This window comes from Elaeis guineensis, chromosome 10 (assembly GCF_000442705.2).
Source record: "Elaeis guineensis isolate ETL-2024a chromosome 10, EG11, whole genome shotgun sequence".
NCBI classification, from domain to species: domain Eukaryota; kingdom Viridiplantae; phylum Streptophyta; class Magnoliopsida; order Arecales; family Arecaceae; genus Elaeis; species Elaeis guineensis.
The window spans coordinates 4,795,023-4,809,662 of NC_026002.2; the positions used below are offsets into that span (position 1 = coordinate 4,795,023).

The following is a 14,640-nucleotide window of genomic DNA, read 5'->3' on the forward strand; positions in this document are numbered from 1 at the left end:
GGGAATCCTCTCCTGTTGTCTCCACCAAAAAGAATATTCAAGTACTTTACCACAAATTTACCCAAAAAAGCAAAAAACAGTACTTTACCCAAAAAAAAAAGAAAAAAAAATTCAAGTATATCTTGCTAGATGTATGATGGATGCTGATAAAAAAATTTATATGATGTTTCTCCTAGACTGCCTAACGAAGACCGAAGAGCCGGTGGCTTGGCTGTTTTCTCGGATTACATCCACGAGAAAAGATGCTCAAATTTGTCATTTCACTTTTGATTTTGCTTGTACTTTCTACTGTTTTTGTCCCTTGCTAGTATAGAAAGATAAAATATTGACTTTTTTTTCTTTTCTTTTATTTTCCTTTTAACTCCAACCACATTGTTGCCAATAGTGAAAATTTCTACATAGCCAGTGGAAAGGGAACTGTCACCAAATGATGCGTGTAATTCAATCCTCAAAAATACAACACTATTCTCACTTTCCTTATTGATGATGCGTGTGGGGTAATTGCAATGCGCAAGATAGAATCTTGAATTATAGATTGGGGTGTACATATATCGATGGACTATTTTGTTTGAAAATAAAAAGAGAAAAGAAGAATATTCTGTATCCCATTTGATTTTTGAATTATGTCCATCTACCCGAATTTATTACATTTTATTACAATAAAACATCCATGATTCAACGATTTACAAAAACATAGAACGGCCTTCAGCCACCATTTGCATTCTAGCTGTATTAATATCAAGCGATTGTGGCAGTGCGGAAGCCTTGGACACCAGTGGTGCATAGGATCTACATTATTTGAACAGGCAATGAATGAGGAAAAGATTGTTGAACATTAAAAGAAATTATTATAATGGTAAACAAGATCATAACATTTGGATTGCAATATATTCAATTTTACTTCGTTCCTGTTGAAGCTCAAATTGATGCAGTGTATTTGGCAGATATCAACTCTTGTCTAACGTTAGTCATCTCTCGACTTCTCTAGCTTAGCCTTAAGCTCTTCATTTTCACGTCGCAATCTTTCTACTTCATGCTTGAGCTCTGCATTGTCATGTTGCAACTTCTCAATTTCCACGTTAAAGTTCTCGTCATTCTGTAGAAGCCAAAATGGGAATAAGGATTAAAATAATGAAAAGAGGGATAAAGACAGTCTCAGCCGAAGTTAAAGTATTCCAGCCTTATGCACTATTACAGATAAATATAACAAAAAACCCCAAGTTTTCAATTTATAGTGTTTGAGAATATATTTATGGGTGATATCAGCAGCAGATAAACAGTACAGAAATGAAATGATTCAATCTCCAACTCCTCTAATGTAGGAAGAAATGTGATGCCCAAATCTGTTACTAGATCATTCACCAAGTCTGTGGGGAATATAGTTAATTCATAATATTTCAATAGCCTAGCCTTGAAAAACCAATTTCAGAGAGAACTACATGGAAACTTTTAGAGGAGAAGACGAATAATACCCAGACCTATAAATGACAGAGGATGAGAATCATGCCTTATAAAGGAAACAAGTCCACTTGATATACTCAAAGTTTTTATATACTAAAATCATAAAAGCGAAAACAAAAGTCAGAAGTTTTAATCCAAACTATTAAAGACAATCTCACACTAAACTATAAAGGGGAAAAACTATGCTTCTGTTTCTTTAGTCTTGATAAAGAAGACCAGTGGGCCCTTAGCCCAAACGTTGTAAGGTCCAGAATTAGCTGACCAACAGAGAGAGCTTGAAAGTAAGATTAGCATAGTTATGAGCAATCGCCATCTCAGTACCAAATCCTGTATCAGTACCATCCTATTATAATGTCATTATACTGTTCGACACACTATATAGTGGTGTAACGAATGTTGATACGGTATGAGGCACCATATCAGTATGGTACGGTACATGATGTACCGGGTGGTTCAGTCCGGAAGAGCATTTCATGGTTCTAAGGCTTAACCTTGAGAACAACTTCAGAAAGTTGCACACCTGTCTATTGATTCAATCTAGAAGAAAGCAGGCTACAATAAAACCAGAAACCTTGGTGGCCACCCATCTAAGTGAGAGATCTTAGGTTCGAACTTGAGTGGTGGCAAACAACCACTGTGTCCTCAAGAGGATATATATATATATATATATATATATATATATATATATATAATGCACCAGGTGATTTGCTTGCTAGTTGTTCAGTTGGAAGAAGCAAAAAGAATAACCCAAGCACTTCTTTGCTAATTATAAGATAATTATTATATACTCACGCTTTCATATAACTGTCTTAATGGTAAAGAAGCTTTCCCTCCTGTATAAGGGGAACCTAGCAAGACTTGTTGTATGACCTCCTGTGCTGCCAGGTCATCAATACCCATGTTCTCGTAACTCCAAAATGCCCCTAAAGCTTCTAAAAACCCTTCATGGCATAGAAATGTTGTCTGTACTTGGCCTTTTGACCTGAAAGAATATGAAAATAAAGAAGATATTGATTAGGAAAGGAAAAAAACAGATACTAAGGAAACAAACCAGAATATGCTATACTAATAAGTAATAACAGTCGCAACGTATATTGAAAAGAACAAGTGAAAAGGAATATGCTCCATGGATAAAACCAAAGCCAAATTGGAGTCTCTTAAAACCAAGCCTGAAAAGGAGAAGAAAAGGATAGTAATTCCTGGAGTCAAAAGATAATTACTAGTCTGATTACCAATATTTAAGTGAACGAGAAATCTTGTCAATTGTCTTTGTATGACCACATATGTAAGCTCCTCGGAAAAAGATTTTCTTCAGCCCTGAAAGATTTGCGACAAAGTAGGAGATCTGGAATGCACATATACAGTAGAAATAAGAGTTTACTTAAGGCTAACATGTGGTAAATAAATTTCTAATTGACCACTAACTTTATTCTCTGAATTTTTACAAAGGAACAAGAAGCAGAAAATAATATAAAAGTCAGAGACATACAACGAATAAAATAGTCCAATTATAGTAACAAAAAAAAAAAAATCACTCATAGCATGCAACGACAGCTCTAGCTGAATCCCATTTTGTACATTCCATGCAAAGCAACAGCAGACATGAAGATCAGATAGTTAAATTGATTTTCTAATATTTTATTTTGTCTTTTGTAAATTCATAATTTTAACTGGAGCAACTTTTGTTCACAGTATCCATCATTTAATAACTAATCTTATTGTAATGTATGACAAATTTGTAACTTCTACTCATTCAACAATACACCTAGTGGATAACCGTGAAGTATAAATATATGCTAATCAGTGTACAACCCCATCCTTTCTGGGCCCATCGGAAAATTACTTACTAATCCTAAGGCAAAGCATTGACAAACTCAATGCTGAACTACTTGGAGCTTGACCTTCTTGTCTCACTACTATGGATGGTAAAACAATGGGAAAGAATGGATTCAATTGCTTGTGTTGAATAGAAGAGTAGTAAGACTAGTAATTCCTCCTAAAAATATTTGTTCCTTTCATTTTTCCCATCTGTCCCTTGTAATCTCTTTCTTTAAATTTGTATGCCTACAGACAATTACTAGGAATGGGTATGCGTAATGAATTCCAGACATCCCACAAACAAAACAAAAAACAGTGCAAACAAAAGGACTCACAATTTTATTGATCATAAATAAGATATTGATTGACAATATTTGTTGCTTTTTACTAACTAGATGTGAAGGCAATGCAGTTAATCCAATGATAAACCTGATTTGAATTATAGCACTATGACACAATCAAACCCAAAGGAACAAAATGTTGAATTGCATTGTACTAGACTATACTGGGGTTTATGACTCATTTTTCGTACATGCGTTTCATGTGGCTCGAGGGCCGTCAACCCAAGCACAATGACATCGTTATCAGCTCTACCATTGAGCTAACAGCCTGTATTTCTTGACCTATTATTGGCCAAACTACCTAGGCACTGCACCCAATATAAATATGATCACACAGCCATGCTTCATAATTGGAAAAAATCAGCACCATGAAAGTACATGCCACTCAATCAAAAAAAAGAAAAGGGAGAGTTGATTGAAATGAGTACTAAATCCCTTCTAGGCGATCTCCCCCAAATCATTAGTATGACTATCGAAATTGAAAGCATCAACATGTAGGTTCTACATCCAAATGCTAGTACCAGGGCCCTTTGGTGTCCTAGTCGAAAATTGGGGCCTCACAGTTGCTAGCTAATATGCTTTTCTCTCGTACATTTTTAAATTCATGGTTCGATATTCTGGTGTCCTAGACAAAGAGGAGCCACACCAATCCATCCCGAACTTGATGGTTAAACTCTATTACAGTCATGGTTTGCCGTACCGAGCCGAACCGCCCGGTACGGGGCATACCGAGCCGGACCGGTCCCTTACCTGTCTGGTTCGGGCCTATTTTTCGAAAAACGACCCCGAACCGCACCGAACCGTCCGGTTCGGTACGGTTCGGGCCCATACCGCCCGGAACCGGATGGTATAGCTCGGTTCGCCGTCGGTTCGGGGTGAACCAAACCGTACCGCCCAGGGGACCATTTCACGTGAGGGAGGGGAGGGGGAAAGATGGGGGCCTTTTCACGTGGTTGGGAGGGAGGGGGAAGAGAAATGAGCGTGGCCCACTTCACATGGGGGGAGGGCCTGGTGCTTTAATGAGCACCAGGCATTCGGTGTTCTTTGAGAGTTCTCAGAGAATACCCATGGCCGTGGGCAACTTAATTGTTGAGACCTCCAAAAAATTAAAAAATAAGACAAAATTTCATGAAATTGGAGTGATTTGAGAAGAGGCTAATCTTTGGCCGAAGGTAAGATAATCTGTTATTTTGTTAGTAAATATTTTTTTTTTTGTTTTTGTTGTTAGACAGGATAAAAATAAGGTAAAATAAAAGAAAATCATGCCAAAATCTTATGATTTTGGTATGATTTAATTATATGTGATAGATCTTTGAAAGATCTATACGATGACACCAAAATTGTTAATTTTCGTTAATTATATATTTTTAAATATTTATTTATTTAAAAATTAAAAAAAATTAAATTTTAGAAAAAAAATTAGAGTTTGAGAATCATGTTTAGAATGATTCAAGCTACTTAAATCTAATTTCAAATTTTTTTTCAAATATTTGAAATTAAAAAATTATTTTTTTAATTATTTAAATTAAAAAATTTAATTATAAAATAAAAATATATAAAAATAGTGTTATATTTTAGTTAATTTAAAAATATTATTTGAAGCATATAACATATTTATTTTGAATTTATAAATTTTAAAATAATTATTAAAATTATTTTATAATTATATATAATTATTTTAATTATCATTAAACTATCGTGTTTTGTTATACTTGCATATATTTTAATTATATATATATACTGCGGACGATCTTACATGTGGAGTAGGGTCCATGCATGTATCTGGATCATCCTCGCATTATGGATCCTATTATCCACAGCCACCTTATGATCCATATGCATATGGTGCATCCAAGGCATCATCTTCTAGTGGTTACTACCCTATGCAGCCTGGAGCATCTTATGGATCAGATTTTGCTACTAGCATATTTGGATGGACTCCTCCACAACCGTACCATCATCTTAAGGATACTTCTCAGAATCAGAATTTTAGCGAGAGGTCTGAGATGTCTTACAATCCAGAGAGGATGCCTTATAGGATGATGAATATTCGAGAGTACGGTGCAACTTGGCTAGAGGGTTGGACTGATATCCCTTCATACTATGTTGATGATCCAGACATCTACGAGCGTCACAGACACTCGACAAGAAATTAAATGCAGAGTACATCTTAAGGTTCGTATATCAGTTATTGCGCTTTGTACTTAAATATTTAGATACATTTTAATGCGTATTTTATATATTTTTTCTTTAATTTTAAGATGACATAGTTGAAATATAATGTAAATAAATATATGTTTAAAATTTTGGATCAAGAGTCTTTGTACCGCAATCTAACTCCAAATTAAACCCAAATATATCAATAATATGCAATATAATGCCATATTGAGGTTGTATTTATCAATTATTAATTTCAAAAATTCAAAAAAAAAAATAAAAATCGAAAAAAATATTATGTACCGGTACCGGACCGGTACGCCTAGGCATATCGTGTGTCGGTATGGTACGATACCGGTATGGTACGGTACGGTACCGGTCCGGCACCGGCACGCCGTCCGGTACCGATACAGCGAACCTTGATTACAGTAATGATACTGTAGGGGAGACTTTTTTCTCATTTTGTCTGTTGCATCGATCCACCAATTTGGGGTTACTCTTGCTTATTGTACCTCCATTGATTGAAAAAACAGAAGATTTTTTTTTTAATCACTTCCATAGTTTTTTCCTTCACCTCTTTTGTATTTTTTCATCCAAATTTCTTATTTATCTTTATGTTGTGCCCAACCAACAAAGTTCCTGATTTGATTTACTTTAATTTGTAGTTTGTTTTCTTAACATTCGATTTATATTAACAATAGTGCATCAAAGAAATATAATTCAACATATGTGTGTGTGTGTAGATAGATATATGGAATAATTCTTTCAACATAACCTTTTTTTTACCATTTCAACAAACAGAGGAAAATGGGCAGCAAAAATGATGGTCGAAGAGCCGCCATGTTGGCATGCAAAGTGGATTTTACCCATCCATCACATAAATGTGTAACAATGGCAAAGGTATGCCAGAATTTACAACATTGATTGCATTGATTTTGGATGACGTGTTATAAAGACTTATTGTGATTTTCTGGAAAACATGCCTGTATGTATGCATGCGTGCATGCATATATTGCATTTAAAATTCACTAGAATTTATCTACTCAATGAGTTGGAGGTACATAACTCAGAGATCAAGATTGGTATCCACTTAACCAAAGATTTATAGTACCATAAGCAGATCGATTGATGGCTCTGGTAGAGCTGCAACTACATATTCAGAAGTTGGGTGTGGAAAGGAATGAGATGTTGTGCTTACAATCAAGAAAAGGTGGCTGGGATTGGAGAGAAGATAAGCTAGCATATTGTGTACTACAAAAAATAAGAGGCCTTGGAATCTATACCATGATAAAATTATCAGAGAAGATCATAAAAAATATGAGTTTTATGTATCTAAAGCTCATCTGCAACAAGCATACAAGAAGGGCTTCTGGGGGCATGGGGAGAGGGGTGTGGCAGAGTGGGGCTTTAGTTCTCTTATGGCATTCTCCTTAGCTCCCACCTCAAGCCAGTACCAAAATTTTCTCACTATTGTTCTCACTTTCCTCGTGGGAAGCTCTTTAGCTTCCTCTTCAAGACACAACTAAAATTTTCTTGATATTGTTATAAGTTACAACCATGATCTATTGAACTGCCCCATACAGACCATGCTATACCGTACTGTTATGGAATTCAAGTTCGGGTCAGTACAAGCCCCATGCCCAGGCATACTAATGCTTGCACTGACCTATACAGAGGACTACCAAGATAAAAGGTGAGAAAAATGATCAGAAGGCTGTTTCGGTATGGGATGCATACTGTACCAAACCGAATGGTACACAGTACTGAGATTGTGGACCCTGATTATAACTCTATTGCAGCTTTTCCAAGACAACCAAAAAACTTCAGTTATTATATTATTTTAAGAGTTCCTCTTACTTTTTATATTAAAAGTATCTTAGATATAGTCTTCACAAGCACTCATATTCACTGCTACCTCTCTTTTATACACAAATGGGCAACAGATTTTTCTCTCATTTCATGATGACTAAGTAGTCATATCTACCAATAACCTACAGCTATGCTGCTTTGCCTATCCCATAGTAGGCAAGTCATCACATAAATTTAACCTACATTGAAGGGAAAAATGACATAAATATCTTAAAGCTAGCAGCTAAATGGTACAACCGGATCCCTATTGCATGGTCATAACAATAGATTCATGTTCAAATCGGTTACAAGCCAGGTATGTCCTCATGGATAACTGATAAAACTAGCGAAACAGCAATATTTTAACTTATGCAAATATTCTGTCAGTAAAATCACTGTAATGTAAAAAAATCATAACAATTGATCATTCGACCAGATCAATATCGCCTTTCATTACCCAATAGTCATGGATTTGTTTGGATTATTGTACATCACCAGCATTCTGTGAAATAATAATATAAAGGGCATGGATTTCAGGCAAAGTATGAAGCAAAAGATAACAATGGGTTTATCAGTTTCTAACGCATATAATTCCTACAAGTACTGGAAACTTCCTACTGCAGCTCCAGGCATAACACAAGAAAGAAAAAGAAGATTAAAATCATTTATAAAAGAAGAGTTGCTCATATTGTTTATTTATTTTATGTTTTAAACATTATAGCTAAATTTTCTACACAACTTTTATCAACTTCCTATAGATAAAGAACAAACTAGACATGGTGCACTCAGACTGCGGATTATTATTATTATTTGGTTGCCAGAAGTATTATAGGAATTCCACCAACAAAAGGAGAAATTGGTACTTACTTGTCCAATATTGTATGTGAAAGCATTCAAGAGAGCTGCAGCAAGATCCTCTGCTTTGTAGTCTGAAAGCTTGTTTGAACTTACCTTTCCAAAGCTGGAAGCAGTTGTAGATGCTGGAAGGCCATGCTATGATGATTAAAACAAATAAGATGTAATTACTAAACCTATAACACATGAGGAAACACAATGTATATGCCATGTATGCTCAAGGCAAGCATAGTAATCTAAATTACCTTCACCATAAAGTTGTACAAAATCAATCACTCAACTAGATTTCAGGTTCAGAAAAACAAAGCAAGAATATAGTTTTCATTGTTGCCCCAAATTTATTTGTGCTTGAGTCTAAAATCTAAATGTCTGCCACTTATTGTTCATATTATTGCTATCGTTACTGTTTTTATTCTTCTTCAAAAACAAGACCTACCTCAATTCTCCCTTCTCCCTACATGCCCTAGGCTTCTTGTTCCATCCCTTCTCCTCTTCTTCGGCTCTCCCAAGCAGCAAACGATGCAATAATGACACGCAAATAGTGGCAACAGACAACGCAGCAGTGGTGGACAACAATATCTCCTCACACTCTCAAGTACATCCTCACTCCCCCCTCTCATTATATCTATCCATCTCTATCCCCTTGCCCACTCCCACCCCCCTCCAGTCTCACTGAACCACCTTGATAGATGGCAAGCTCATTCTCATCCTCCCTCCTTCGCCCATTTCCCCCTCTTCTTGAGGCAGAGGGGATGGGGAGAGAGAGACAGAGAGAGAGCCCTCCTATTCCCTCCCCTCCCTCCCTAGGCTTGTCCAATCTCCTTCCTACACTCTCTGCATCTCTCCCCCTCCCTCTTGATCCCTCAATCTCTCTAAGAGATCTCTTGAATGTGGAGGGTCGGGCTTAGACCAGGGTTGCGCCCGTTTCGGGCCTTGGGTTGGGCTGTTTTTGGGCTCAGGTTGGGCATGGACTAGAACTTGTGAAGACCTTTTGGGCTCAAGCCCGGCCTAAAGCCCAAAAATGTTTTTTGGGCTAGGCTCAGGCAAAAAGGAAATTTGACCAGACCAAGCCCATTTCCAGTTCTAAAAAGGAGATACCATGTGATATTTCAAAGAAGGTGACTGTCAGTAAAAAATAAATAATATTTTGCGCAACTCATAAACCAAATTCTAGCAATCAAATATTTTAGCTACCAAAGAAAACCATTAATCGCTATCTACTGATGTTAAAAGATGCCATACCTATATGCATATCTAAACTGAACATTGCTAGAGATTATAAACAAAAGAGAAAATATACCTTCGGATAACCTAGCTCTCCATATATATCCCCCACGGTCAAGTCCACAGCTAGATTATTTCCTTGCTGGCTCAACTCCAGGAACTCTTCATAACTACCACAAGAAACAAATCAAATATTTCATGATGAAACATTTAAGCTAATAAGGGAAAAACTTCATAGAAAAATAGACAATCAATACCTTGTACACCCTGTTAACAGCCGTGCAAGACCAAGAATAGTACCACCACCTAGATGTGTCCCAATGATACGCTCAAACTTCCCCTTGCCAATCACCTGCTTTATGTTTAATATAATGAATTGCTACAATATAATGAAAAACCTAATTATCAAAGAAACAAGAACAATCAATTGTAGTAGTAATAATAGGAGTTACCTCAACCATGCTAACACCTGAGCCAATGTTGACAAGAAGATATGGAAATATGTTGTTTTCGTGATGTTCAGTCATCAACATTCCATCAGGAATTTTGGAACTTTCATGGCAAATTTCCTGCACCAACAATGTTAAAATATAAGAAACTCAGAATTTACCAAGGACCATCTGCTAAGATAGGCACCAAAAACATTGCAAACACCTATCTTGCTGTCAAAACAACAGGCAGTTTTTGTAACTTGTGAACTGGTTTGTCTAATAAGATAAACATCATTGCTTCTAATATTACCAAGATGTATGGTGCAGAGCAATTGTTGACTTCGTAATCTTCACTACTCACAATGACCATTATTATATTTAATAATACAACATAATAAAAAATTCTAGCAGCGATTTAGGGGTTACACTTTACCAAACAGAGCATCAAGATATTCAAATAAAATTGAAATGAAGTTGGCATAGGTAGCTGCAAGTATGATTTTCATTATTTCCTTTTATTGGATAGGATATATCAAATCATTAGAGTGGACATTTCCATCTTAAAAGAAAGGAATCAATTGGTTACTTAGATATAATACAACATTTTTGAGAGATATAAAAACATACACACAAAAGAAAAGAAATCAAACACAACAAATAATTCTCAAGTAATTTCCAAAAGAAATGTTCATAAACTATCCTTAATTGAAGAACTTCCTCTTCCTCCAAGTCCAAACACCTATATGCATATACAGGCTGAAATCAGAAAGGGTGAATGAATCCAACAGAAAAGGCCATGACAAACCCATCTCAAAATGTTATAGGCCTTTGGGTTAGCCTGATGAGTGATGACTAAAGCTAAAGTCATACCCTAGCCAGAGCCATATATAAATCTGAAAGTTAACTGCAGAAAGGTAAGAGATACTAGAATTCTATTTTCTAATTGGGAGAAGTTGTACTCAAGCTCATTGGACTCAGAAAGGATAAATTTACCAAAATTTGATAGCCTGTAACCATTGGCCCTTAGGCCTTGGTTACATAATCAACCTAATTGTGCAGTAGTTATGTCTGTTCTCAAGATCCATAATACGGGCCACATTTAAAAGTTTAAATTTTAAAAGAAAAGAAATTTGAAAATTCTGATGAAATTTCTGTAAACAAAAAAAACACTGCACAGAGTTATTACCTGAGACATATTATATTTTATGTTGATACATATCTCGTACACTATCACATTTGCATACTCTTTAGACAGCCATAGTCCATCTTTGCTGTCTATAAAGGGGCTATTGCACCAATAATTGGTTCTGTGACCGTCATCTTTTATGCAAGCAGCCTTCCAAACTTTTCACCGTACAATGCATTAGAGATTTCTGTTCTAATTTCATCACAATGACTTTGCAGACTTGCCATGTGACTGATATAAATGAATATCTAACATTAGATTAATTACTGCATTGTTAACTTGGTGAGGAAAACTCCAAGATACATATCAGTAAGTAATTATCTGATATCCAGGACACATGACAGGACTATATGGAACTAAAACACCTCTTCAGGATGAATGAGGATTCAGCATCCAGTCACAGTCTTCCTACAAATCTAGCAAATCAAATGCCCTTTAAAACTTTTTAAACAAAGCACGATAGAATTCTTTCACCTTTTTCTCCAATTCCTAAACCCCAGACATTGAATCAATTGAAGTGGTGCATCAAACTGGCTTTCCTGACAGTGTCTGTCTAATGTCTATCCTTGACCTTTGACAGTCACCAAAGGATCATTTTGACCCTTTAAAAGGTTAGATCCCATTTACTAAGTAGGGCACGGATTGATTAGCAGCCTACCATGTAACTGTTGTTTGTTTCAGTAAGAAAGTTACCCCTAACCAACAAGCGTTCCAATTTGTCGGTATTAGAGGGCTCAACCCTTCTTGTGTTACATCTTCCATTCAGGCTAATTGTCTCCTTTTAAAACTATAGACAAGAAGAGTTGAATTGAAGGTCTTCATCAACCAAAACGATACAGGATACAAAATGACATGACCTTTCATTTAGTAAATATTTTAATAATCAATCCTAATGCAATCTTATAGGTGAATAGATCTAGATGATTTACCAGCTTCACTTGCTCTTTTGTATCTTCAAGTGTCAAGTCATCAACATCAAGATTTTCATAGCTCATTAATGCACCTAGAGCACCTAAAAACCCCTCATGGCGCAAAAATATTGCTTGCATTTGACCTTTGGACCTGAAAGATTATTAGAAAAAATGCCCGCAGAAATATTAGCAAGTCATCTTGATTAGAAAGCTCAATACAACTTCCAAGACAAAATACTAGTTTTGAACCACTATATTCAGATTATCATAAAGTGTAAATGATAATTTCCAAAAAAAGAATTTAGTGGTTACCAATAGTCAATTGCATATGAAATGTTGTCCATTGTACTAGCATGGCCACGAATGTATGATCCTCCAAAAAAGACCCTTTTGAGCCCTAAGAGTGCTGCAACTAGGAAAGAGATCTGGCACATACAGATCAAGAATAAGAACCAACAGAACCCTTTTTTCAAGTAAAATGAATTTATTGTTATACTAATAATTTTACTAATTGAACTTTGTATGATAAGCATGAAAGCATCATATCAGATATAAATAAAGTTCCTACGAGGTGGATGGTATAATTTGTTAAAAATAGTAAAAGGGAACCTACCATAGTTTGAGATTCAGATGTAATGAAATATACTATGTAGGACAAGATTCAAGTATCACAAAATATGTTAATATTATTGGATGCTCATGTAGGAGTAGTTCCTTCGGAAGGTTATATTACATTTCATCTTGATTTTTATCCTTTGCTCCAGTGTATAATAACAAATGTTTTTGTCAACATCCTGTCCAAGTTATAAATTGGGCCTTTCACTTCACATGAGAGAAAAGACAAAAAGGCAATAGGAAAAGGCCCAGGCCATCTAAAATAGAAACAAAGTTTTCCCAAGAAGGTATAGTCATGTTTATAAAGGCAAAGAAACAGACATATACCACAATGTATCAGCACATATCTATGCAATATGAAATAGATACATGCTGATACAAATTGATAAAAATCAATATTTGCCAGCAAAGGAAGTTATGGAAACACTCACCTCCGTGCTTTCCGATAATCTATAGCATAGTATGTATATAGATACAATGCAGATGGGTACTTCGATCCTAAGCTCTTAATTTGATTATTTTGAGATGTTCTTACCACACACTCAGACTATAATTAGATGTGTTATTATGTTGACTACTATGTTGACTACTTTGAATTGGCCTGTGCATCAACTCACTGCGAGGATTAGTTTCCAATAGAGATTTATGGGAACAAAATGGTCAAGTGAAAAGTTAATATATGCTCCAAAACAATCACTAAGAAAATCAGTAAAGTAGTTGTAGTGTATGGACTTATAAAATGAAAATCTTATCTCTCTGTGTTAGTTGAAAGCAATTTTTCAGCAGATTGTTCTAAAGCAAATGCGGCTGATATTGTCATATTTCGAAGCAATATATAAGGTATTCAAAAGTTAAAACATTCTCTACATAAATATTTTCAGATGAGGGATTTGGAAAATCTCACACTTTCTACTCAAAGTAGATAACTAGAAAATATTAGGAGTAAAGAAACTGTTGATCTGTACCATGGGAGCTATCTACCATTCTATGAGAAATCCATGAACCAAGCTTGTAAATACTATAGAAGTCCTCCATCTAAAAGTAACCATTGAACAAGGAACATCTCAGGAAGACCAAGAGAAGTGCACATAAATAACAAGGCAGGAAAGTTGAATATTTGATAATTGCATGCTTCGATACAATGCTTGTGAGTTAGCATTGTCAATCAATTCATGCATAAGCCTAAAGATCTTGCCTTGATGCTATGGTTCATATCTTTTCAATATCTAAAAGGGAGCTCCAAGTGCTCGGTACAAAGAATGGTCTTCTACAAATAGAGGGACCTGAGCTGCAGATTGGACAAGATTACCAGTTCATACAAGTTTGATTGAAGTTACCGCACCTTCGCCGAAAGATATGTGGATGAAAAGGAGCAAAGCATGGTCGTCACTTGTCAGGCCACCATTGTAGCATATCATGTGTGAAGTCATATGGTTAAAGACACCTATCACCGAGATGAGCTTCCTGGCTAAAGGTCTACAGAAGTGATATTGTGAGGATTAAGCTATTGGATTGATAGCTAATGACCAAGTGTCATGAAAAAACTAATGATATTGACGTGTATGTCATTTCATTAGAGAGAAGATTGAGATAAAGAAGTTGCCATAACTAATAAAAAAGGTTGTCCAATGCATGAGATTCCAGCCATTATGGGGTCTGGGAAGAGTCAAATATACACAGCCTTACCCCCATGTGCAAAGAGGTTATTTCCATATATTTTGAACCGGTGACATCCAGGTCAGAATAGAGCAACCTTATTGTTGCACCAAGGCTGGTCCTCTAGTTGCCACCCC

The 14,640-nt window shown here is 35.8% G+C and overlaps 1 protein-coding gene across 3 annotated transcripts in view; it reads right to left on the reverse strand.

Moving 5' to 3' along the window:
• Positions 1-665: 665 nt before the first annotated feature.
• LOC105053124 (pantothenate kinase 1) overlaps positions 666-14,640 on the reverse strand; it is a 29,990-nt gene continuing 16,015 nt past the window's right edge. For 2 of the 3 annotated variants that reach the window (XR_833419.4, XR_002165655.2), the window contains 10 exons: positions 12,545-12,657; positions 12,251-12,383; positions 10,157-10,273; positions 9,962-10,056; positions 9,781-9,874; positions 8,493-8,618; positions 2,694-2,806; positions 2,254-2,443; positions 902-1,096; positions 666-789 (listed from right to left, as the gene is read on the reverse strand). Coding sequence is in view for 1 of the 3 variants with exons in the window: in XM_010934169.4 (XP_010932471.1) it covers positions 965-1,096; positions 2,254-2,443; positions 2,694-2,806; positions 8,493-8,618; positions 9,781-9,874; positions 9,962-10,056; positions 10,157-10,273; positions 12,251-12,383; positions 12,545-12,657 (1,113 nt within the window). In the remaining 2 variants the exon portion in view is untranslated. The other variant, XM_010934169.4, reaches the window with a different exon arrangement.